Below are 25219 nucleotides of genomic sequence, written 5' to 3' on the forward strand. Positions count from 1 at the left end.
CATAAATACCAAACAAAGCTGCATAAGTGGAGAAGCGGGGTTGTGGTTAGAAGGTTTGCTGGTTTAAAATTAAAGAAATTAAGAGATGCAGCAGCAGCAGCAGCAGCTAGGTACTCATGGGCAAGGCACTGCAGCTCCAGTGGGGCTGTTCAGTGAAAACAGTCGATGATTGCAGCTCCCAGGGAGGTGTACGTGTGAATCTGACACTCAACAGCATCAGGCTAATAACAGACTTAAAAAAATGTTTAGAAACCATGTTTGTTTATTAGGACCCCCGTTAGCTGGCACTATGCATGGGAGAGCTGTTGTTTGTGAGGTCCTCATAAAAACATTAAAAAAAAAAAAACATGCATAAATCAGACATGAACACAAAAAAATAATACATGAGCAAAGTAACATTTAAGATTTAAAATAAAATAAATTATAAATAAATTGTTTTTAGAAATAGTGAAACACATAGGTGGTTTCCCTTTTGCAATTTAATGACAAGTATATTGTAAAAACACAAATTTCCTGAGACACAAGAATTAAAAAGCAACAAAGTGGTACCTTCCATCATTTTGGCAAGTCTTCACAAGCAAACACAGCAAACACAGCAGGAGTCAAAATAACACAGAAAACTCAACTTAAACTACAGACTATAGCTCAGATACAATTATAGTAAAACATGTTAGAAGAAGTTAGTAGAGCTGTTAATAGTGACAAACAGTGCTACACTGATACTGTGTCAAATATCAAATATATAGTGTATATATACACATTTATAGCCATATTTAGTGTCGCTTCATTACACTTGAAACATCTAGAAGCAAGTGTCACATTTCCTTTTCTACAGGTATCTATAAGGTTTTCTCCTACTTTGGTAATTCCACAGTCAGGCAGCACACACGTCTACAGTGTCCTGACTAAAAATGAATGTATTCGCAAGATTCAACTATAGTTAATGTGTGGTAAGTCTTGATGCATGCGTAGTGACAGCAGTGTTAATTATAAAATAAATAAAATCAAGCTTCAGAAAATCATTTCAATACATTTGGCTGTAACATGACAAAAAACAAACAAAAAACTGTAATCAGCAGTGCAAAAAACAGTCACAGACAGACTAATAGTGAGGTGTTTAGGGCTGAGTATAACAGAGGTAAAAGACAGATTAACTGTTCAGGACCTTTCTCGGTTAAAATTAGTTCTATCACACAACAAAGTCAAACAAAATACAATTGGTTTTAAATACAAATGACACTAAAGAAAAGCAAACACAAGTTCTCACTGTAAGAATCCAGAATGTTTAAGTGCCTTTTGATGCAATGAAAAAAAAACACTCTGGTACAAAAACAGAACAAAACAAAAAAGATACAGTGCCAAAATGAAACATATTTAAAACCCAGCCCCTCAGTGAGAGTTATAATCAACCGTAAGGCAAGTTGGAACACTTGAACCGGCCCCTAAACTCTCTCTAGCATATCATCCTGGGTGACTGATTGTACTCTGAGATGAGAAATTATTATTATTACACAACATTAGAGATTTTCATCTCCTTACAATGCATTGCTGGTAATAACTCTGTATTATAAAGAAATAAATTAACAAATAAATATATCACACGATACAGTAACATTTACTAACTAGGAGCAAAGTGATAAAACAATAAAAAACCTTTTCTTTATTGATCAATTCTGATCCAATCTATCAAATCTTAAACATTCCTTTCCTTGAAGTACAAGCTGACATTATTTGACATAATGTCCCTGGCTGTTAAGCATCTCTTTACATTACGCTTTCATTAAAAAAAAGTAAACCAATTAAACCAATAATGGTGAATTGTTCAGCATTTCTACAACACAGTGATGTTATAATTACACTCCGGTTGTCTCTTTGCTACGATTGAAGGCGAGAGCGATACTTTACACCACTATCATTCCACACACACACACACAACACCTCTATGAGAACTGCTACATAACTGGCCTCACAAACGATAGACATCCCTTTACTGAAGGTGTACATCTAGTTTACTACGCTGTGGGGCGGCGAAGTCTCACAGGAACCTAAAACAACCAGAAGAACCGAGTTCAAGCTCCTGTCTTGAGTCGAGGAACGACATAAAATCCCTTCCAGTTCTGCAGCTGACCTTGACCTATGACCCTGCTGTTGAGGATGGGGGGGGGGCAATTTACCTACGATGGTTATTAAAACACCAGATTATGAGGGAAGAAAAAAAAAGTCATCCCTCATACTGTAGTGGTAACTGGTACCTTCATTATTATTATAAAAAGTGAAGAAGTTAAGAGCTTTCACTTTTTCTTGTAACATGTAATTTCATATTTACATTATATGCACTGTTTTCCTGATGCTCTCATCTAGTGATTTCAACAGTAAATTGAGCTGAATTTCCAACATTTTAAGCAACCGATGACCACGAAGGTGCTCTGACGATAGATAAACAATCATCTATGATACAGAAATGCTCGATAAATAATCCAAAGAAGTCAGGGAAGATAGTACTGGTGAACAGGATTCACATTTGCAAATATTTTTGCATAAAGTGTGTTATAGGACTGCTGCATGGGTCTCTAGCGCCTGAAGCTATGTTACACCGGTATGCCTTAAGTCATCAAAAATGCTGTTCCTTAAAACCCAAAGATGTATTGTGATTATAAAGAGGTTAACACTGGTTCAGCTGGATGCTAAAATATTAAGACCTCATGCGATCGGTGGGAGGAGAACATACAATGAAAACATACAAATAGGAAATAGAAAACCATCACAGATTTTAAAAGTATCATACAGAACAATAATGCCTAATGCATGAACACTTGATGAAAATGTTTCTATGCAATCATCCGTAACAACTTGATGAAATGATTATCTCTACACTCTCCTGATGGATGTCATGTATTAGTGGCTAAAATCACAGCCTGAGGTTTTGGTCTGCTTGTATGTAGGCGTAGTATTTGTAGCAATGAGGGTTTTGAATGCATGTTTGTATTAAACTTTAGTTTTAAGATGCACTTAAGGTTTGGCAGCAAGGCAGCGGACACAGGCAGTAATGGAGGAGACGTTTAAAAAGGTCGACACAGACACGGTGAGAAGAGACTCGAGGATTTCTCGTTAGTGTGACACAAACACGCAAAATGTGACACGGAGGAAAGACAGTAAGACTCAAGACAAAGTTTGGTGAAGTTCAGGGGATACACAGAGGCTTCAGTTATGGTTCTTTCAATGCATTTTTGTGACCAGTTTACATTAAGGCACAAGCCTGAATTTTGAGGAAAACATGGTAATCGAAGGCGTTTTGTTTATGCTTACACTAATGTAGTATCAGTGGCCATATGGACTGTATGTAAACAGAGCCAGAGGGTGGATTAGATTAAGATTAAATCTAAGATCTAAGAGAGACAAAAAGTGCAAACTTCAATAAGCAAAGGCTTCAAAACATTTCATCCTTAATAAAAGAGGGAGAAACTGGTGCTACGTATACTGTAGACGTAACTATTTTTAATCTGAAAGTGAGCGACCGGAGCTGTGGTCTCGTAGAATCAGAATTATATTCCAGGTCTCAGAAACTACTTCAAATAACTTGAAATAACAATAATAACTGTAGCCGGAGAAGCACAATACTAAAGCCCAGTTGGAGCTGGGTGTCAGTGGAAATTTAATTTAAAAAAAAAAAAAAAAATGGTGAATGAAAGCGGACGGCATTTTCACAACACACAGCAACACCACAGCGAGACGTCGACAGAGATAGATAGGGGACACGTTTATACTGATGATGTAAGACGCAGACGGGAGTAGAGGAAAGAGTAAGTCTGTGTTAGTAAACTCATGCACAGAATCCAGGCAGCTGATAAGAGGTAAGACAGCGGGGAGAGTCACTGGTCACCGGGTTCGGTTGATTCTCTTCAGTCTGTACGAGTGGTCACCTACGGGACGGAGAGGGATGGGAGGAGGAAAGAGAAAAAGAGAGAGAGAGAGAGAGAGGGGTCTTTCTCAAAAGGTCAGTTTTAAAAATGACTATGCATGATGTGAAAGGTATTGACAAACCTAAAGAGAACAATCACTGAACTCTGCAGCTCTACTGAGTGTTTTTAAGCTTTGATATGTATTCTTGGGTCCTCATGACACATTTGTAACGACACGTATCGGAGACATGTGTGTGTTACCTGGGAGATGTTGACGCCAGTCAGTTTCTCCACCGCTTCAGGGAGGCGGGTCATGATCTCCAGCACCTCGCCTGACAGTTTGGCCGCACCCACCTCCCCATCTCCGCTGGATACCATGGTAACCTTCTTGGCTTTACACAGGGGCTTGCTGATCTCTTCTGCCATCTAGAGAAGACAGTTATTGTCAAAACTTTTGTAAAAAAACACCTTTATAAAATCCTTCATTGGCAGGAGGAACATGAAGAAACTAAGTGACCCTACAAAACTAAGAGCTAAGCAGTGAAAATTGACCCTGACAATAGTTTATATTACATATACGCTGCATGATCCAAATGCATGTTATTTTGTACAATATCATTACTTATTAAGAGAACTTCTGGTCATGTAGTTTTAATTTTAAGTGGGTTTTTTTGTAAATGTTTTTAATACTTTCTGACATAAGTTTTCTTTAAATTACTGTATATATGAAAGACTGCACCAAAGATTTAGCTGGAAAAGGGAAAATAGCTAAAAGTTTGGTGAGATATTATGTATATTTATGTGTTTCTCAGGTATTTTAACTTATCTTTTAATTGTAAAATTAACAAATAAAATAGCAGTATTTAATTTCTGAAGTCCAAAGGTTCAGATATCTTAAGCTATCGCTGTGTATCCAAAGAAAACATTTCAGCACTGACACCTTTCATCACATTTGATCAGTTTGAACATATTTTGTTTATGTCTAACCGTCTTTGTGAAAGGTGTGCTAAATAGAGTTTAGTAATTAGACCCATAATTAGAACCCAGGGATGGATGTGATGTTCCCACTGTGTATTATATGGTATAAAAAAGTTGGATCAGAGTGATGTATGTTGTGTCTCACCATAGGCAGTTTCTCCAGCAGCATGTCCACCATGGCTCCATCCTTGTACTGTTGGAAGGCCTCGGCCTTCTTCGTCATCTGCTCTGCCTCGGCGCGACCTTTGGCCTCCACTGCAAACGCCTCAGCCTCACCCTTGATCTATGGAGACAGAAGACAGTCTTTGTAGATACTCTGTGAATTAGGCTCACACACACACAACAGGACAGAAACATCCGTGGACGAAAGATCCTTGCTATGATTTCCTTTAAAACTATTTAAAAACACAGATATTAAGTGATCTTTAACTCACCCTAATGGACTCAGCTTCAGCCTCGGCCTCCATGATCAACTTCAGACTGGACACACAGAGAGTCAGAAATGTAAAGTCAATCAGACAGCAGACAGAAAGGCTTATAACAGATGGTGCAGACAATCTAACAGGTAGACAAATCAAGTCTCAAACTGCTGATATATTCTCATACAAAATCTGACTGAACTGCATTTGGACTTAAAAGGTCTAACAGATGTGAAACATCTGTTTAAAATCAGTTCCCATAAACACATGACAACTCAGATATTATAGCAGCTTATATCATGAACAAAACATCAACTTGAGGCAGGACTAGTGTCTGATCTTTATTTTCACTTCATTACTATTTTATTTCCCTCAAAAGGTATTATTTGATGATTTACCACCTCGGTCACTATAATACTGTGGGTTTGTCTTCTTAAAATCAATTTGAAAACATAAAAGAGGCAAATATGTGCCTACAGTCCCGCTAATCTTCTTCTACCATACCATCAGAAGTTGACAGATAGAAGCTGGCTAGAATACAGATGACAATGTCGTACTTAATCCATCTCCACTGCAAAACTCACATTTCCAACATCCTCCACAAGCATCAGTTCAACTACAGAACAACGAGGATTCAGTTTCTTGCTCCGGGACACACAGAAACCTTAAACTCTGGCACTAAAACTGACAGAAACCTGCAGCTGAGTCGTGCAAAACTCACCGCTGAGCCTCGGCCAGTTTCTCCAGGCGGTACTTCTCAGCCTCTGCAGGTTTCTTCACCTTGGCTTCCAGCTCCTTCTCCCTGCGGGTGATCTCCTGCTCCTGCAACATGATCTGCTGAGTCCTCTCAACCACCTGGACCTGCATCTTCTCCTCCTCGATGCGCTGCTTCGTCTTTGCTACCTGGCGAGGGAAGAAAGATGCAGTAGATACACTCCACATAATATTTTCTCATTTAATGTTATGAAATATTAAATCCAGAGAGAAAATGTGTTACTGATTGCTTAAAAACTTAAAATTACAGCTAATTAAGGGTCACCAATTAAAGCCAGCAACTGATAAATGCTTATAAACACTATACTCGTGCATACCTGCAGCTGGTAGGCCATTTCAGACTCAGCCTTCTTAGTGTAGACTTCAATGTCATAGGCTGCTTTCTTGAGCTCATAGTCCCTCTGGGCCTTTGCCATCTCTATCTCATTCTTGTACTGAGCCGAGATCTTCTCCTGCATCGCATGAGCCTCCTGCGAGAGAGAGAGACAAGAACAGAGGTCAGAGGGAATATCTCTGGGGATGAAGATGCTGAAAATGTAGCAAGAGTTTAGACAAATTTCTCTGCTGACTGCTAGTTCTCTGAAGGCAAAAACAGATGTAGCTGGTAATAACATAATGGCTTATGTAAAAAAAAAAACAAAAAAAAAACAAAACGATCCCACTAGAACAAAAGCAAAGAATGATACTTAGTGATACGCTGCTAAACAATGCAACTGGCAAATTACAGTAGTCTCACTGCTTCTCAAGATTAAGACCATGATTGGGTGAAACACTCAGCACCTTTATAGGAATGACACTAACCCTCAAGATGAGGACAAAGGGATATACAGCATCTTACCCTGATCACAGCGTCTCTCTTGTTCTGAGCCTCTCCAATGCGAGCGTCTTTCTGCACCTGAGCTGTGCGAGCTTTACCCAGAGAGTGCAGGTAATCCTGTGTGCATGAGAGATGGAAAAAAAAAATCAAGATGGTTAGAATTCATGATGCATTTCCTTTCGTAATGTTTTTCTCAAACTCAGACTTGAGGCAGTCCTGCAATAACTGAAGACAGCTTAAGTATTGAATTACAAGTATTTTTGTTTTTGATTCTTGTATTAGGAGTTTAAAGGGCTATATATCCATTTTTGGATCCCACTGGATACCTCAAAACAGATGAATACACCACTGTCTTAACATCAAACATAGATAGCTATATGTTTTTTCATTCTCACTGAAAAACAAATTGAAAAATGGTGGTTACCTGGTCGTCGTGAACGTCTTTGAGCGTGTAGCTGACCACGCTGATGCCCATGTTGACCAGGTCAGAGGAGGCCACTTTGAAAACCTGCTCTGAGAACTTCTTACGGTCCTTATAGATCTCCTGTAAGAGGAAGGTGTGATACCAAATGATACCAAGCTGTATCCCAACAATACCAGTCACACCATCCCAGTACTTCATTCCTACCTAAATGTATAAAGTTCAATATTTTAATGAGCATGAAAATGTTACAATTCCAGCTTTGTAATTTATATTGCAGAGGGTACTGACTTAGGTCAGTGTTACATTGAAGCCCTTCTACTTACATGGTTTTTTAACTGATTGGTTAATATTGTTTGTCTGGCATTTTAGTATCTGTTAGTATCTGCATAAACAAACCTTTAGCAGCTAAACAATACATTTAAAATTCATAAAAAGTTTAAGACTTTTATCAAATGCTTAGTGAACCAATCCAAAGTAAAGGAGTAAATCTGTCATGAACAAGGAAAGTCAGGAAAAGCAATCAAACAGTGAAACTGACAACCAATCAATAGTTACCTCAACAGTTAGGTGGGCGATGATGGCTCGCTGGTGTCCCTCCAGCGTCTCCAGGGCGATCTGAGCGATCTCCGCTTCTGACTTCCCCATGAACATTTGGCAGGCTGCAGCCAGCATCTGTTCATTCTTACCCTGGATCTTCATCTGTAGGAAGAAGCAGCTGTTTATTTGAAAGTCTGCAGCGAAACACACTGACAAGGTTTCCTTCTCCATGTGGCACAATGGATTGTTCAGCAAAACAAGCAGCTGTTTTCAGATGCAAACAAATACATGGCACAAATAACAGCACTGTGATATAAACAATAAGAGTTAAGAGATGAGCGATCTTATCTCAAATGTGGCTTAAATCCTACTTGGATCAGAATAGGAACTTTATTTGAATTTATGTAGACTACATGTTTCTCATTGTACTATCTCGCCAAGTGGGATAATCATACAGGCCAGATTTTTGTCAAGAAATCATGGTGAAATCCCTGATGTTTCCTGTTATATCAGTACAAAAGTCAATCACAAGGTTTCCCAATAGATGTGAATATACATAGGTGTTCAGGATGGAAAGAGGTCCAGAGAGTAAAATTTTACAGAACAATTAAGTTCTTTCAACAGATCTTCTGTAAAAAATGTTTTTCTTCTACTCAAATTCACAAGCCTGAGAAAACTGTCATGGCCTGTGTGAAGTCTGTGATTTAACAGACAACCAGGGCTCACCAGAGTAAGAAGACACTAAGCCTTGATGGGCAACCTGCCTGAGTGGCTGCACAAACCTTCCAGCTACAGGATATTACCCAGTTTAGCAGTGTTTGCATGGGAGTTGAAGGTCATTCTCCTCCTCATGCTACATAGAAACTATCGTTCCTTAGTTTACACATTTCCCTTTGAGCAAAACATCTTCCTGTAGCCTACTGTCTTCTTCTCTGCAGTGACTGTATGAACACTGACCTGGGCGATCCCTGTGACAGAGATGGGAACTCCATGGCGGGTGTAGACTTTATCACTCTTCACATTCAGAGTCAGAGTATTCAGGGAAATCCTGGAGAGAGGCAGGGTAAGACATAGGAAAAGATCATTATTGATTGATATACATTGCTCTAACAATACACATTTAAGTATAGAGATATCTGCTTTGTACTCAACTTATATATATACTTAAGTACAGGATCAACAATCAGACAAACAAGTCTGGTGCTATGTGATGAACTGGAATTGATGTAGGAGGGGGAGCATGTACAACAGAAGATCCAAATGTTGTTTTTCACTGCCGGCTGCAGGCTAAATATGTTCCATTTGTCAGGGAAACAGAAATCAAACTCAGCTCTAGTGGGCTGGTTGGTTGACGACACCTGGGTAAAAGTGTGTGTTAAATACTAAAAAAGTAAGATGTAAATTGAAGCATTATACACAGCAGTGTCAGGGATTTAACTAAAGATCGGTTGACAACAGTGGATAGAAGATAAAAAACAACCCTCTACGTTTTCCTACCTCTGTATCTTCTGAATACACGGGATGACGAACACTCTGCCTCCAGCTATCATCATGGGAGGAGAACGACAGACACCTGGGCAAGAAAGGGGACCAAGCAGAGCCTCAAATTAGACACTGGATCGAGTTAGACACATTAATTGAGTAATATGAACAAAACATTAAAATCATAATGTTATCCTAAGTATTGATGGTCAAAAAATATTCAAAGGTTCCATCGCAAACCAACTTTTGTAACACATTTTATTTTCAAATGTGGTTCATCCAAAAAACAAGTTAAGTAACATTGTGATATTTTGGAAAATGTTATCATCTATGTGTTTTGAATCAGGCACATTTCACCCACTTTGGAATTTGAGACATTTAATGGAAGAAAATGGAAAAAAAATACAGGTCATCATCATGTTACCTGACACCACCATAGCCTCGTTGGGACCGCAGGTGTAGAACATGTTGGCTGATCCTCCCTCGGACTGAAAAACAAAGGAATTCATGGAAGAATATATAAAATTAGTCAGTAGCCACCATCAAAGCACCACTTTCCTGAAGCTCTGGTCCACCTTAAAGAGGAATTCATCTGTAGCAACAATGTAAGATATACAGACAAGTGGCATCATTTTCATACTCATCAAACCATTCAGTGACCCCTCGTGCCCTATGGATGGGGGTATTGCCCTGGAAGAGACCATTCCCATCAGGATAGAAATGTTACATCATAGGATTAAATTTGATCACTCAGACCAACTTTGTATTGATTTGCAGTCACTCTTCCCTCTAAGGGGACAAGTGGACCCAAACCATGCCAGCAAAATGCCCCCCAAAGCATAACAGAGCCACCAGATCCCCTCACTGTAGGAGTCAAGCATTCAGACCTGTACCATTCTCTTACTGCAGTCAAGTGAGCCATCATTTGCAGAAACCTGGTCAAGCCAGCTGCCGTTTGGATTTTGATGCACATCTACTCGCGCTGTTACGGTACCAGTGCTTGGAACAGCCAAAAAGTACAAAAAACTCATTACAGCAATAATTTCGCACATTATATTACACATCATCATCCAATGAAGTCTTGTTGAATGTGATGTCACCAAATAAGTCCTAATTTGATAAAACCGTTTCCATAATAGAAAATTAAAGTCAGCTCAAATTACATTATACCATTCATTATTTCCTCATTTTCTTTTAAGACATTTGCTGAAATTTTCAATGGAGTGCTGTTCAGGATGGCCCAGACTATCTCCATGTCAAATTGTGACTTATTTTACTGAACGGTTTTGGCAAACTTCTTAATTTTTTTTTTATAAGAGTTCAAATATGAGGACATTTTTGTTATAATGTAATTTGAACTGACTTTCCCTTTAATTTTCTCTGAAACTGCACAGTAAAACTCAACAATTTCACATGGTTGTAGTCTGGGCCCTCTAAACAGGACTCAATTGAACATTTCAGTAAACCTCTTAAAAATTTCTTTTATGAAAGTTGAAATATGAGGAAAAGATGATGCTTAAAAAGTAATTTGAGCTAAATTTCCCTTTAATTTTTTTCGAAAACTGTACAGTAAAATAAGTCCAAATTTCACATGACTATAGTTGAAGTCGTGAACAAGCCTCTATAGACAATTTCAGCAAAGCCCTTAAGGATTTTTTTTATGACAGTTGAAATATGAGACAATTATGAATGTTATAATGTGACTTTGCCTTTAATTTTCTCAAAAAACTGTAAAGTAAAATAACTCCAGAGTCAGAAAATTATGAATGGTATAATCTTATTCGAGCTGACTTCAATTTTCTATTATGCAAACGGTTTTCATCAAACTAGGATTTGTTTAGTGACGTCACACGTCACATATTACACATGACGTGTAATATAACGGGAGAAATTATTGCTGTAATTCGAGTCTTTAGTTTTTTGGCTGCTCCAAGCACCTGTACCGTAACAGCGTGAATAGACGCGCACCAAAATCCAAATGACTGCTCACTTAACCGCAGTGTTCTCTTCGTGTACGCAACACATGTACCAGGCCACTTCTCGAGAATATGGCTAAGGATGACTCATCTGACCATAACACTGGTTTCCCACATCTTAGTAACCAGTACCTGTGGTTTTTTTGCACCACTTAACTCTCAAATGTACGTCCATCTTTGTAATGAGTGGTTTGTGCACTGCAGCCCTACTATAACATCCCTCTCTATGTAATTGTGGACGTACTGTTCTTGCTGACAGTCCGATCACGTCCTGCATTGACATTCTCAGTCACCTGAGGAAGAGTTGCTCTTCTGTTTTTCCTTACATATCGCACTAATGCACAAGCATCACATTCATCAAATGTCCGACTATATTTACTGATGTCTTTCCCATAGACCTAAATGCAGATGTCACTTTAGTCACTGTTCCTATTAAAGCATCAGCCATGAACCCTCTTTCAAAGTCTTTTAGATCTTTTCCTCTTGCCATCTTATACATGTCACGGAGTATGATTGGATATTAATTGCTTAATTGCCACCTGTGTGGAAGCAGCTGCATCCGTTATGTTTCTCCACTATTTTATTCAAGCTTTTTCCCTTTAATTTGTCACCCGTCTGTAGCTGCAGAGTGGCGGGTAATCCTGCTATAATTCCTATTTTATATGATTATTTTCTGTTTATAGACAATCCCCTCAAAATATCAGCGGCCCTGCATGCTGTGAAGGGGAGACATGAAGGGGAGAGAGAGGGAGGGGTTGTGATGGGAACCTACACGAAGACCAGACGGGTCATAAAAAATCTAATTTGCACCAATTTTGCGCAGTTAAATCAGCAAGAATAGCCCTATAAATATCCGCAAACCCACACTTGAGAGCAATAACTTTCTAGCGAAGGGAAAAACTGAATAACGAGATGAAATTTTTTAGCGGTTAGCTGTTTTAACTCAGTCAATTTAACACAAACCGGTTTGGTTTGTGTAGCCTATATAATCGATAAGGGACTGAGGCATTATATAGCAGCGCACTTACCGGTTAGTGTATGAATGCTGTTCTTCAGGAGGAGTACGGAGAAAGTGACGGAATAGTAGCAGTCTCTGTTAGCTAAAAATGATAGTGTAATTTAATATCAGGTGGTGTATTCCCGTTGGTTACCGACTGATGCGGTCTGTGTGGTGCAGTGCAGCTCAGCGGCTTGTATTGAGGACGCCCATCGTTACAGCTGTGTTCGTCCGCCATCTAGTGGCCTGGTGGAGAACTGCAGCAACAAACCTTAGCTGATGATAGATAGATAGATAGATAGATAGATAGATATATAGATAGATTAATTTCCCTCATTGCCTAACTGAAAATAGGACACAATATATATTAAGGGTGAAAGGATTTACAAGTACTGTGCTTAACCTGACTACATTTCTGAGGAAAACATATTGTACATTTTACTCCACTACATTTGTCTGCCAGCTACAGTTACTACCTAGGCCTACTTTGCAGATTAAATAGATTTCAAAAACCTATAATGAGCATATATATTATAACACATTGTTATAAAGTAAACTACATTATCCAAGAGTATGTGCAATAATTGGAATTAACTCAGCATTGAAATTTAGCATACACCTCAATGCATCAGTAATAAGTAATCATTTGCCTACAAAATGAGTACTTTTACTTCTAATACTTTCACTACATTCGTATGAAATTTTATTTGAGTACATTTTAGTTATAATGGAGTATGTTTTAATATTGTGCTATTGGTTATTTTACTTCAATTAAGGTTCTGAACCTCCTCTTTCACATATACAACATTAGGCCAATAAATAAGATACATAACTGATAACAAAGTTGAGTCCAGGAGTCTAATTCAAATACATGATTAATCCTGAGCAATAAAGCTAAAAATCCAATGCTTACAATGTCTTAAAAAATGTAGGTTTCTGTGGAGTGGTGTTAGTGGTGGAAAGTAACTAAGTACATTTACTCAAGTAGCCTTCTGTACTGTGCAATTTTGAGATACTATATTTCCATTTGAATGCTACTTTACACTTCCACTACATGTCAGAGGGAAATATTATACTTTCTACTCCACTACATTTATTTGACAGCTTTAGTTACTTTTCAGATGAAGATTTGACACAATGGATAATATAACAAGCTTTTAAACAACACAACACATTGTTAAAGATTAAACCAGTGGTCTCTTTTGGCTTTTGACGTCTTACAAAAAGCAGTGTGTAGTCGGGGTCACATTTCAGATATCTATGAGTTGTTAACAGTTGCAGCAGATAGAGATTTTTCCTTCAAAACTTCTCACATGGTTTCATTTCAATAAATGTTCAAATGATTCAATATTTCACCAAAAATCAAAGATTTGAGAAAAAAAAACTGAAAACAGGTTTGTGTATCAGAACTTTGTTTTTTCTTTTCATCTCATGACCCCTCAGATTTATCCGCTGACCCTTTGGAGGGGCCAGACCCCTAGGTTGGGAACCTCTGGACTAAACTAGCTAACTGTGTATAAAGTAGGTCAAACTAGCTCCACCTCCAGCAGCTACAACAGTAACATGCTGCTCTAAAACTGATGCTTCAGTACTAATAATCTAATGATGTCATATATAATAATATATCAGTCAGAGGGACCAAACCACTACTTTTACTGCAATACTTTAACTACAAGCTGATAATACTTATGTACTTTTACTTAAATAGGATTTTTCATGCAGAGCTTTTACTTGTAATGGAGTATTTTTCATTGCTGTGTTGATACTTTTACTCTATTGTATTTGATTCAGTTCTGCTTTGTTCTATTTAAAGGGCCTCAGCCTCCAACAAGGCAGTGATGACAAAACCCGGCACTCCCTCTCCTCTTCCGGTCCGTGCCTTTGAGACAAGGAAACCCCTTTGGAAAAAAAAAATCCGCCTTTTTAACCAATCAGCGCCGGGTCTGAAGCTGCAGCAGCCAATCGTTAGCGTGGACGGCGTGATGGCCGCGTCCCAACACTTGAGCCCCGCCTGTCGGGCTCAGAGGAGTTGACGCTCTTCTCTGCTGCCTGTGTCTCGTCTGTCAGTCTGTCTGTGATCAGTCAGTAGGTCAACAGAGCGGCTCCATCCCTGCTTCTCTTCACTTTCAACACTAACTAACTATCAACCATCATGAGGGAAATCGTGCACATCCAGGCCGGCCAGTGCGGTAACCAGATTGGTGCAAAGGTAAGAAGAAGTTGCCTAGTGACAACATATTAACTTTTTTTTTTTTTTGTTAATTGGCATTTTATTCTATTTTAGTTTTTGCCTGTTGAATTTGATTTTCATTCTTTAACTTTTTCATCAACAAGAGGCCTTTCTTTTATTGTGTGTTTAAGAAAATATTTCAATTTAATTATAAATATTAAGCCCACTAATTTCACTAATCTTAGTATTTTACAACACAAAGCACAAAAAAGAGGTTTTCTTTCTGTATATTATTGTATATGTAGACATAACAGGGGCCAGAAACCACACCGCCTATTGTTTGAGCTGCAGCTTGTGGAATGATCTTCAGCTTTGTAGACTCAGCTAACCAATTAATCTTTCCACTATCTTTCACTAGTTAATGCTTACCACTAGCATTTATTTGAAATCCTGTCTAAAATTCCACATTTTTGAGTTTGAGATAAAGTAAATGGTCTGTGGTGAACATCAGAATCCTTGATGACTTAAACAAAAGAACAAATAAAAAGCCTCAGAGCACCCAAAATAAAAAAAAAGGTTTCTTTTGCTTTGTTAGCACTGAACTTTAGCAAGCTGCTTTTCAGTTGTGCGATGCATTACTGCACAGATATATCAGTAAAACATTTAAATGCCATTTAACTGACAGTCAAAATAGAAATAAAATAGAAAATCTGACTTTGTTCTGTTGTAATAGTAGAGGAAAAAATATATAAAGTGCAATAAAATCAACACAGAGTAACAAAAAGAAATAAAAAAGTCACTGTTGAAATATATTAGTGATGTGATGGGTTATAAAGAGTTACCACAAACTACACAAACAAGTCTCTGTGGTATTTAAATGTTATACTATAGTGGAATTATAGGAAATTAAACACTTCAAGGTTGGACAAAACCACTGTAACCAACACTGTGAACATTGCATCTGAATACAGTAACAATTCACACATTTGGGACTCTTGACAAAACACTGATTGGAGCCGCTGATCCATGATTAATGGCGCTGGCCAGACTTCAGCAGACGCACAGGGCCAGCTGCTGTCTTGGCCGCCTGGTGAGCCGGACTCTTTGTCGCTGAGAATAAGAGCGAGGAAAAGAACAAGAGAAGGGGCTGAAAAGAAAAGGAGAAATCTGCTGAGGCAGAGTAGAGGAACGCAGCAGAAGGGGGGGGTGGCGGAGGGGGAGGGGGGAGGAAGATAACAAGTGGCTCAGTGTCTGCTCTGAAAGCACAGATGAGGTCATTTAAATAGCTGCCTCTCCTGTCAGTGTATCACATGCACACGCCCCGAGCCCCCTAAACCACCAGTGACCCTGAAAACCCTGTTTACACGCGGACGAAGATTTGTTAAGTGGTTATCTGGGAAGTCAGTGTTTTACTGTTTTATCAACATTTTGTTGCAACACTTTAAATATCCTGTGGGGTTTCTACTGTTTAGTTCCCAGAGATAAATCAAACTGTGTAGCAACTATTGTGATCTCTGTCTGTTTTGGCTTGTTAATGTTATAACAGGGTGGTTATAAAAACATATCACTTTCTGTTTGGAAAGGATTTTTCCCAACAAAAACCTACCAGACATGTCCAGACCAGTAAGATCTTTGATAAGCTGGATATAGATGGACTACTTAATGTTTTAAAGTACCAAAGACAAGGCAGCTCAAAATGCTTCACAATAGAGCTGCAACTATTAGTCAATGAATCGATTGGTTGATCGACAGAAAATTAACAACAAATTAGCAACTATTTTGATAATCAATTAATAATTTTAGGCTTTTTTTAAGCAAAAATGCCAAAAACAAGCTTAGATATAATGCCGTTCTTTGTCATGTATGATAGTAAAATGTATATATTTGGGTTTTGGACTGTTGGTCGGACAAAACAAGACATTTAAAGACGTCACCTTTGACTCTAGGAAATCATTTTCACTATTTTTTGACATTTTATAGACCAAATGATTAATCAATGAATCAAGAAAAAGATCTACCTCTAAATAAAGGCGATGAATCGATAATTAAGCCGCAACAATTAATGATACTCGAATCGTTTTAGTCATTTTTCAAGCAAAAATGCCAAATATTTTCTGGTTCCAGCTTCTCGTTTATATTATATATGACGGTGAATTTAGACGGTAAGTCAGACAAAACAAGCAAATCGATGACATCATTGTGGCCTCTAAGAAACTGTGAATGCAATTTATACACATTTTACAGACTAAATGATTCATCGAGACAATAAAAGGCAAATTAGTCAATAATAAAGCAAAATATTGTTCATTGCAGCCATACTTTACATAATATAGAACATGCATCAAGAGACACAAGGCAGTATAGACGTAAATAGGATTTAAAAATAGCCATTACAGATGATGACCCATAAATTTAATCACCCTGCATCACCCTGTGTTGAGGGCTAATACAGCCCATATATGTGTTGTTCTATATCAAGATGATCATTTATACATCCGGAACAGGACAAACATTCCTTCACAGGGATATGTAGCTTCACATTTTGATGTAATATAAGCCTACATACGGAACATTTGGCCTGTTATGAACTCAGTCAGCAGACTCGCCCCGGGGCTTTTAAAAGGACACCAACAGGCGTGGCAGCAACATATGGAGTGACTCAGACTCCGCTGCTCAATGATCAGTGAAGACAAGTGTATTTACTGAGACTTAGCGAGGCTGAGGTCATCCTCATTTCACAATGGATTAACTCTGCCTGAATTCACTCACTTACCCGGTCGAGTTCCAACCAATAACCAATGAAAGATTAGTCCTCGACAGATTCAGCAGTCTTTAGCTTATGTGTTCCTTCGAGTAAAGCAGGTGCTTAGAAACGTAAGTTCGTATTACTGTAAAGCTGCAACGACTAGTTGATTAATTGACAGTAAATTCATCTGCAACTATTTTGATAATCAGTCACTCATTTTTAATGATTTTTTTAAAGAAAAGATGCAAAATTCTCTGGTTCCAGCTAACTAGATGTGAACATTTTCTGGTTTCTTTACTCTGTTATGATAGTCATTGCTGGTTGGGACAAAACAATAGATTTTAGGTTGCACCTTGGGCTTTGGGAAATGGTGATCGACATTTTTCTCCAGTTTCTGACATTTTACAGACCAAACAACTAATCAATTATTCAAGAAATCAATCCAGAGATTAATTGATAATCAAAATAATTGTTAGTTGCGGCCCTAGATTAGTCAATTAATCAATCATTTTGATAATCAAATAATCATTTTAGTCATTTTTGCTGATTGCAGCTACTCAAATGTGAGGATTTAAAGATTTTCTGTGTCGTACATGATAGTAAACTGAATGTCTTTGGGTTCAGGACTGTCGATTAGACAAATAAGCTCTATGAAATTATAACAGACGTTTTCACTGTTTTCTGGATTAATCGATAACTAAAAATAATCATTAGTTACAGCCAGCTTGTTGTAGTTTGTTTGCCTTACGTAAGGAAAGCAAACAGCTTGACTAAACTTATCAACTCGTTGCCCCGGTGACCCCACGGAGGTGAATTAATGGACAAGCAAAGATAGTGAAGTGACAGTAATGAGGATTAAAACATTAGATTTTCTTGCCCACCCGTCTCTCCGTCTCTCTCTCTCTTCACACACACATACACACACACACACACACTATCACACTCCCTGGCACAGATTAGGGTCAGTTGACTGAGCTGGTGTGACAGTCTGCGCTCGTGTCTTAACTGAGTTTGGCGTTAATGTCTCAGCTTGTAGAAACGAGGTCGAATGAATCTTCTGAGAAAGAGCTGCTCTCACCGACCCTCCGACTCTGAATGGAACAAGGAGTTTCTGTACTTTGTGTGTGTGTGTGTGTGTGTGTGTGTGTGTGTGTGTGTGTGGGTAAAACTGAAAACCGAGTCCTTCCTTCCCATAAAATTACATGAAGAGGGATTTTTATGTCAAATCACAAAGTTGTTCCTGAAGAAAATTACATACTATTTGTGGGTTTCGAGCTTTTCAGAATGCTAAGTAGCAAAGTGCAGCTTTAAAAAGTGGAGAGAGAGAGTTGTTAGTGGAAAGTTGGTAGTTAAATGACACTTCAGAATGTGCTTTCAGATGAATGTTTTAGTTTTGTGCTCTTCTTTGCTACTTCTCTTGCACAACGATCCCAGTTTTTCAGCCCCAGTACTTTCTGTTTTTGTTTTCTTGTCGTAGTCTCAAGCCTTTGAAATCCGTGCTTGACGTGCTTCTTGCACAATCTTGCAAAATGAAACAGACAAGTCATAAAATTATCAGGTTTTTTTTTTTAAAAGAAAACATAAAAAACAATCTTTGTGTATAAAAACCAATTCAGTGAAGGAAAAGGCAAGAATAAAGAAAACCTTTTCAATAGACATAAAAGACAGTTCAAAGAAAATTAAAACTCAAGTAAAATCAGGAAAGGCTCTCAGATAAAAGTATGTTTTAAGAAGAGACCACTGACTCAGCCGACCTGATTTCCTCAGACGGATTGTTCCAAAGTCTCGGGGCCCTGACTGCAAAAGCTTTGTCCCCTTCAGTTTACAGCTCGACCTCAAACAGATAAAAGATCTCTGCCCGAGGATCTCAAAGTACATACTGGCACATATGATACTAAGAGGTCAGAGATATAGCAGAAAGAGAGGCCATGAACAGCCTGAAAAGTAATCAGTAAGATCTTAAAGCCAGTGTAAAGAGGCTAAAACAAGAGTAATGCACAACATCCTCATGAGACTTGCATATGATCGGGGCCATGAAATGCGTGTTTTTCACAGAAATAACTGTGGTTAATTTGCAAATTTAGCAAAGGATTGACAACACACATGCAGAGAGCTATTTTCGGCTGCCTTGTCCTCATTCTAGCTGATCAAAGCTACACTTCCCGCTCGTTTCAAACAGCCTTTGGGTCAGAAAGAACCGATTTCTGGTTATGACAGGTCGCTTCATGCTTGCACATTTAAACACGCCACATGATACAGCGAGTGTGAAGCTGTGAAGTGCAGCTTGTAGTCAGCATAGAAGATGGGGAACGCCGACAGATTGCAGTTCTCCGCAAGATGACTGTTTACTACAGAAAGCTTTCATTCACATCATATTCAAAGAAAGAAGCGGCAGTCTTACCGAACACGTTGCTGCTTTTAGGTGGTCTTGTGACCGCAAAAGGTAATCAGATCAGCCAGTCCTTAAGAAGTACGGAAGACTGAGGAGTGATTGTAAACCAGACTCCTCTTTCCCCTTAGTCAGTCGGCTTGCAGCTACGGCCTCAAGAAGCACACAAAGACACCTCTTTCTAAGACTTGTTTGCAGAACTGTGACTCAAAAATAATTACACAGCATTTGATCATGAATTAAAGCTGTTTCAGGTTTCAAGCCAGTGAAATACTGCTTCCAGTGAAGGGTCAAGACTTGAATATGAATGTTAAAAGATCTGGCTTTATCAGTTTTATAGTGACAGAGACCTTTATTTAATAATATTGCATTATAGACATTATTTATGACAATTAAATGTAGTTAATTCAAAGAAAGGAGAGAAACATGGTGTCTGACTTCATTCTGTACTTGGCGTCTTTACTGATGCCTCTGTGTGTGTTCTTGTGTTTTTGTGTATAGTTCTGGGAGGTGATCAGCGATGAGCATGGCATCGACCCAACAGGAACCTACCACGGAGACAGCGACTTGCAGTTGGACAGGATCAGTGTGTATTACAACGAGGCTACTGGTACGTAGAAACTGCTAAAATACTGATGTGTCTGTTTGAGAAAATGAGGTGTAACGTCCCCCCTGTGGAGAAACTGGCTCATTACAGTGGCAATATATAGGATGTAGATAAAAACACAACAGATTTCAAATAATGATACAGTGTTGTTGTGCTAATTGGTGAACATTTCCAGACCTGATGTGGACATGTTGGCTGTCTACACCTATGTGCAAAATGAGATTCATGATTCCTACTTCCTCTCGAAGAGCCACTAACAATACAAGATTTTCAGGAAATTAGATCAGCTGAAGATATCCATAGTTAATCAGCTGCTCTCGATATATTAGAAAGCACTATGCTAGCAGTAATAGCAGTGTAAAAACTGTAAATTTAGATTTACTCACCAGCTAAATTAATTAAGGCAACCCTATGTCTGGACTTGGTTGTCAGTATTGCTAAAAGTGTGTAAGAATAGCCTCAATAACAGTTCACAAAAGTAAATATTACCAAAATGATCTGAAAACATGATAAAGTCACTCAATTGGGCCAAAATATTGTTCATTTTACCATCAGAACATGTTAACGTGTAGTTGAGGTGCTTCTTGCAGTTTTATAATGTTTGGCTCCATCTAGTGGTGCAAATGAGGTACTACTGATAAACTCAGCCTCTCACTAACAAACTGAAGACGTTTTGATTACGTCCAACAGCAACTGAATGAGATGTTCACTGAATTCTTGTCTGTGAATAATCTTATTAAGATTACATGATGACAAATATTCTTAAATAGGGCTGCAACTAATGATTATTTTCACTCTTGAGTAATCTGTAGATTATTTTCTTGATTAATCATTTAGTCTATGAGTTGTCAGAAAATAGTGAAAAATATGCATTTAAATTTTTTGTGTATCTCTACGTGTGCAGGTGGGAAGTATGTGCCCAGAGCCATCCTTGTGGATCTGGAACCAGGCACCATGGATTCAGTCCGCTCTGGACCCTTTGGACAAATCTTCAGACCCGACAACTTTGTATTTGGTAAGAAGAAACTCTACTGGAGGAGAGTTGGGATATTAAATCAGAGCTGCCTTTGCAGGAGATCAGAGGTTAGCGTGGGATACTGAACAGCAGTCATGGAGATTGTAAAGTTTAACATCTAGCCCAAGGATGCTCAGAGGCTAGCATAGGGCTTTGGACTCCCACTGAAGGATGAACTTTCGGTGTCCATTTTCCCCTATTTTGTCGTTTTAGTAATGTTGTGCTCATTTGACAAATATAGCTCAGCTGACTGTCCTATATGGCACAGACAAGCTCACTCCTGCCATAAAATCCCAGTATGAAACCATATGGGCACTGGGCTCATTCATCAACTTTGACTTAGTTGTTGAATCCTTCAAAACAGTTTTAAAAGATCAATGTTGACTTCTTGTTATTCTTGCACTTCAACATTAATCATCAACATGCAAAAAACACTCTGTGTTATATGCAAGAAAATGTTTTTAACACAGATTTTTCAGTGTTAAAAACAGATATCTGAAGATAATGAAGCAGAAAATTGCCATCTGATCTCTTTCATGCAGTGACGAATTAAGGCATCACATAATTAAGCATTACATACAGTAGTTAAGTGTATTTGTTTTACCCACACTCCACTGTTTTGGTTGTATTATCATTCATTTGTCTAATAATAGTCTCAAATGTGTACAACCTCTTCAGGTCAAAGTGGGGCAGGTAACAACTGGGCCAAAGGCCACTACACGGAGGGGGCAGAGTTGGTGGATTCGGTCCTGGATGTGGTGAGAAAAGAGGCTGAGAGCTGTGAGTGCCTGCAGGGTTTCCAGCTCACACACTCCCTGGGAGGAGGCACCGGCTCCGGCATGGGCACCCTGCTGATCAGCAAGATCCGAGAGGAGTACCCAGATCGCATCATGAATACCTTCAGTGTGGTGCCTTCTCCTAAGGTAATGCATGAAATGTGTCATGGTATACAGTAAAAAAAATTTGTTCATATACAGTTGCATATTAAACATTTTTTTATATGTATATTTTATCATTGATTTCTACTTTGAGTTTTCATCAATATAAAATATTAATACATTGCTTTATTGCTGCTCTGGAGACATGATATAAAGTAATGGCAGCAGTGTTTTCTGTCTCCCATGTTTAAAGAGTAAATAGTTGATTGCAGTGGAATACGTATGATAAATTATGCCATTATTTATTATCCAGTCAGTTCTTCCTATCAATATAGATTTTTCTTTTTGGCATTTTGCCTTTAATTTGATAGTGATAGTAGATATACAGACAGGAAATGCAAGGCCAGAGAGAGAGATGATGACATGGAACAAAGGTTCCCAGCTGGGATCAAACTGGGGATGTTACTATTATGTGGTAATGTGCCTGGAAAAAAAAGTAATTTACCAGATTTGATTACCTATAAAACTGATCAGATTGAAGAGGTAACATCATGAAAGTGTCTTATGAGCTTGCAGCACTCCTCTCCATCTATCAACAGTATAAAATAGATGTGGAAAGCTAAAAAACATTATGCAGGAAAATAATCCTTGTCAGCAGCACTAACAACCTCCTGCAGACTCTGAGGTCACTTTGAACCATGAGGAAAGTCATCTATTGGCAGTATGTGTAAATATGTAGAGTCTACATCAGCCATAACTATCAATGGTTCCTCCTGTGTCTGTTTTTAGGTATCGGACACAGTGGTTGAGCCGTACAACGCCACGCTGTCAGTCCACCAGCTGGTAGAAAACACAGATGAGACATACTGCATTGACAACGAAGCCCTTTACGACATTTGCTTCCGCACTCTCAAACTCACCACCCCCACCTACGGCGACCTCAACCACCTGGTCTCAGCCACCATGAGCGGTGTGACCACCTGTCTGCGTTTCCCCGGCCAGCTCAACGCTGATCTGAGGAAACTGGCTGTCAACATGGTTCCCTTCCCCCGTCTCCACTTCTTCATGCCCGGCTTTGCCCCTCTGACCAGCAGGGGAAGCCAGCAGTACCGCGCCCTAACTGTGCCCGAGCTCACCCAACAGGTGTTCGATGCCAAAAACATGATGGCTGCTTGCGACCCTCGCCACGGTCGCTACCTGACGGTGGCTGCCGTGTTCCGCGGCCGCATGTCCATGAAGGAGGTGGATGAACAGATGCTGCACGTCCAGAACAAGAACAGCAGCTACTTTGTGGAGTGGATCCCCAACAACGTCAAGACAGCCGTCTGCGACATCCCGCCCCGCGGCCTGAAGATGGCCGTCACCTTCATCGGCAACAGCACAGCCATCCAGGAGCTGTTCAAACGTATCTCTGAGCAGTTCACCGCCATGTTCCGCCGCAAGGCCTTCCTCCACTGGTACACCGGTGAGGGCATGGACGAGATGGAGTTCACCGAGGCGGAGAGCAACATGAACGACCTGGTGTCCGAATACCAGCAGTATCAGGATGCCACGGCAGAGGAGGAGGGCGAGTTTGAGGAAGACGTGGAGGAGGATGCCTAAGAAAGAAACAAAAAAATGATGTAATGTGAGCTGAAGAAAGAGAAGAAGTCATTGATCAAAAAAGAAAATCTCCCAAAAAAAAACAGAAAAGAAAAAAAAAGTGATGTGAAATAAGGCAGAAAGGATGAAGAGGGCTGGTTAGAGAAGTGTTGGGGTGTGAATTGGTTGATGAAGGGATAGAAATGATGGGAAGAAATGAAAAGAATGAAAGATGAATGTAAGCCAAGAAGTGAAAAAGAAGCGGGATGAGAAACCGGATAAAAATTACATGACCAAATTCATGTGCCATGGTTTACAGCTTATTGTGACGCCATGTAAGACTGGCCTCCCAAAATCTTTCTCACACTAAGATCTTGTCGTGTGGCAAACGCACAGATCAGAAGCACTTCACTTTCATCATTTAGTATTATCTTCTACTGGAAACATTTTTTACTGGGAACAATTCAGTGAAATCGCCATTTAAACAAAGCTTCCCAATTCATCATGGTGGCTTTAAACTGTTTTATTTTACATTGAACAACTGTTGTGCTAAATGGTAAATTATTGAAATATTGCACTTAAACTCAATGCAAACTATCTTGAAGTTTTTGCCAAATAATGCTGATATGACATTACTTCTTGCATGAGAAACTATATTTCTACATTCGTTTGATTATTTGAATCTCTGTGCTTCATAACTGATTTTCTCAGCTGGACCACTGGAGTGCTGAGGTAGCAGTTGGGAAGCTCCAACTTTTGACTTTACATTCCAGTTTTAAAATGTTTAAACAAGGGTTAAGTCAAAGAATGTCAAGTGTTAAAGGCCCTTTAGGTGTGACTTAGATTGTTTTTGGGAAACCAGGTCTAAAACATTATCAGTGAATTTCAGAAATACGAAATCATTCCCTTATCAGTGTTAATTCCTTGCAGTGTTCATTACTTTTATCAGTGTTCATTACTTTTTTGCCATTTTTATCTTTCAAGATCACTCACAGAGCTAAATGTAATTTCAGGTAGTAGGCGGGGCAGCACTTTTTTCCCTCACTTATTATACATTTTAAGTGAATTGATCAGCACATATTTTACTGCTTTCGTCACATCTTTTTCAAGACTGTGAGTGAGTCAAATAATTCCAGAGATTATTAGTCAACATCTCTGAGTATAAGACCTTTCTCCATTCATGTTAAGCTAATTGTTTTTATATTGTAGTAACATAGAAGAAAACTTGTCGCACTCAGCTGAAGGCACCTGTTATATCATCCACTGTAACCTTCATTATGGTCCAAAAGCATACAATTAAAAATAAGTGTCTTATATTTGATAATGAGACATTTTTAAGAAGGCCTTTTTGCAGAGCATACAGCCAGTTCAATATATATTAAATACCAGTAATTGCAAATTCTGCAAGGTTGTCAATAAGGGAAAAAGGCCTGTTTCATTGACGTCCTAACAAATTGATGTTACTATAATACATATTCACAGCTTTAATTCAACAGCAGCAGAAGCAGGGTTTTTCTCAGACGCCAGCCA

General features: G+C 38.9%; 2 protein-coding genes across 2 annotated transcripts; one reads left to right on the forward strand and one right to left on the reverse strand.

Annotated features, from left to right (window-relative positions):
• Window positions 1–240: 240 nt before the first annotated feature.
• On the reverse strand, window positions 241–12482 carry flot1a (flotillin 1a). The gene is made up of 13 exons (XM_067612161.1): window positions 12335–12482; window positions 9755–9818; window positions 9346–9421; window positions 8806–8896; window positions 7867–8010; window positions 7312–7431; window positions 6909–7004; window positions 6388–6540; window positions 6018–6199; window positions 5312–5357; window positions 5023–5160; window positions 4161–4325; window positions 241–3920 (listed from the first exon to the last, which is right to left on the reverse strand). The coding sequence occupies exons 2-13, from the start codon at window positions 9795–9797 to the stop codon at window positions 3900–3902; spliced, it is 1275 nt and encodes a 424-aa protein (XP_067468262.1). The 5' UTR covers window positions 9798–9818; window positions 12335–12482; the 3' UTR covers window positions 241–3899.
• A 1820-nt stretch (window positions 12483–14302) lies between these two features.
• Window positions 14303–23915, forward strand: LOC137198374 (tubulin beta chain-like). The gene is made up of 5 exons (XM_067612159.1): window positions 14303–14512; window positions 20110–20218; window positions 21120–21230; window positions 21909–22153; window positions 22898–23915. The coding sequence occupies exons 1-5, from the start codon at window positions 14456–14458 to the stop codon at window positions 23708–23710; spliced, it is 1335 nt and encodes a 444-aa protein (XP_067468260.1). The 5' UTR covers window positions 14303–14455; the 3' UTR covers window positions 23711–23915.
• The last annotated feature ends 1304 nt before the right edge of the window (window positions 23916–25219 follow it).

The sequence above is a fragment of the Thunnus thynnus genome, chromosome 15 (genome assembly GCF_963924715.1).
Source record: "Thunnus thynnus chromosome 15, fThuThy2.1, whole genome shotgun sequence".
Lineage (NCBI taxonomy): Eukaryota > Metazoa > Chordata > Actinopteri > Scombriformes > Scombridae > Thunnus > Thunnus thynnus.

Coding starts and splice junctions, on each gene's coding strand:
- LOC137198374 (XM_067612159.1), top strand. CDS start 14,456: ATGAGGGAAATCGTGCACATCCAGGCCGGCCAGTGCGGTAACCAGATT. Junction 14,513..20,109: donor GTAACCAGATTGGTGCAAAG/GTAAGAAGAAGT, acceptor TTTTGTGTATAG/TTCTGGGAGGTGATCAGCGA. Junction 22,154..22,897: donor GTGTGGTGCCTTCTCCTAAG/GTAATGCATGAA, acceptor GTCTGTTTTTAG/GTATCGGACACAGTGGTTGA.
- flot1a (XM_067612161.1), bottom strand. CDS start 9,797: ATGTTCTACACCTGCGGTCCCAACGAGGCTATGGTGGTGTCAG. Junction 7,005..7,311: donor AAGACGTTCACGACGACCAG/GTAACCACCATT, acceptor TCATGCACACAG/GATTACCTGCACTCTCTGGG. Junction 6,200..6,387: donor AAATGGCCTACCAGCTGCAG/GTATGCACGAGT, acceptor TTCCCTCGCCAG/GTAGCAAAGACGAAGCAGCG.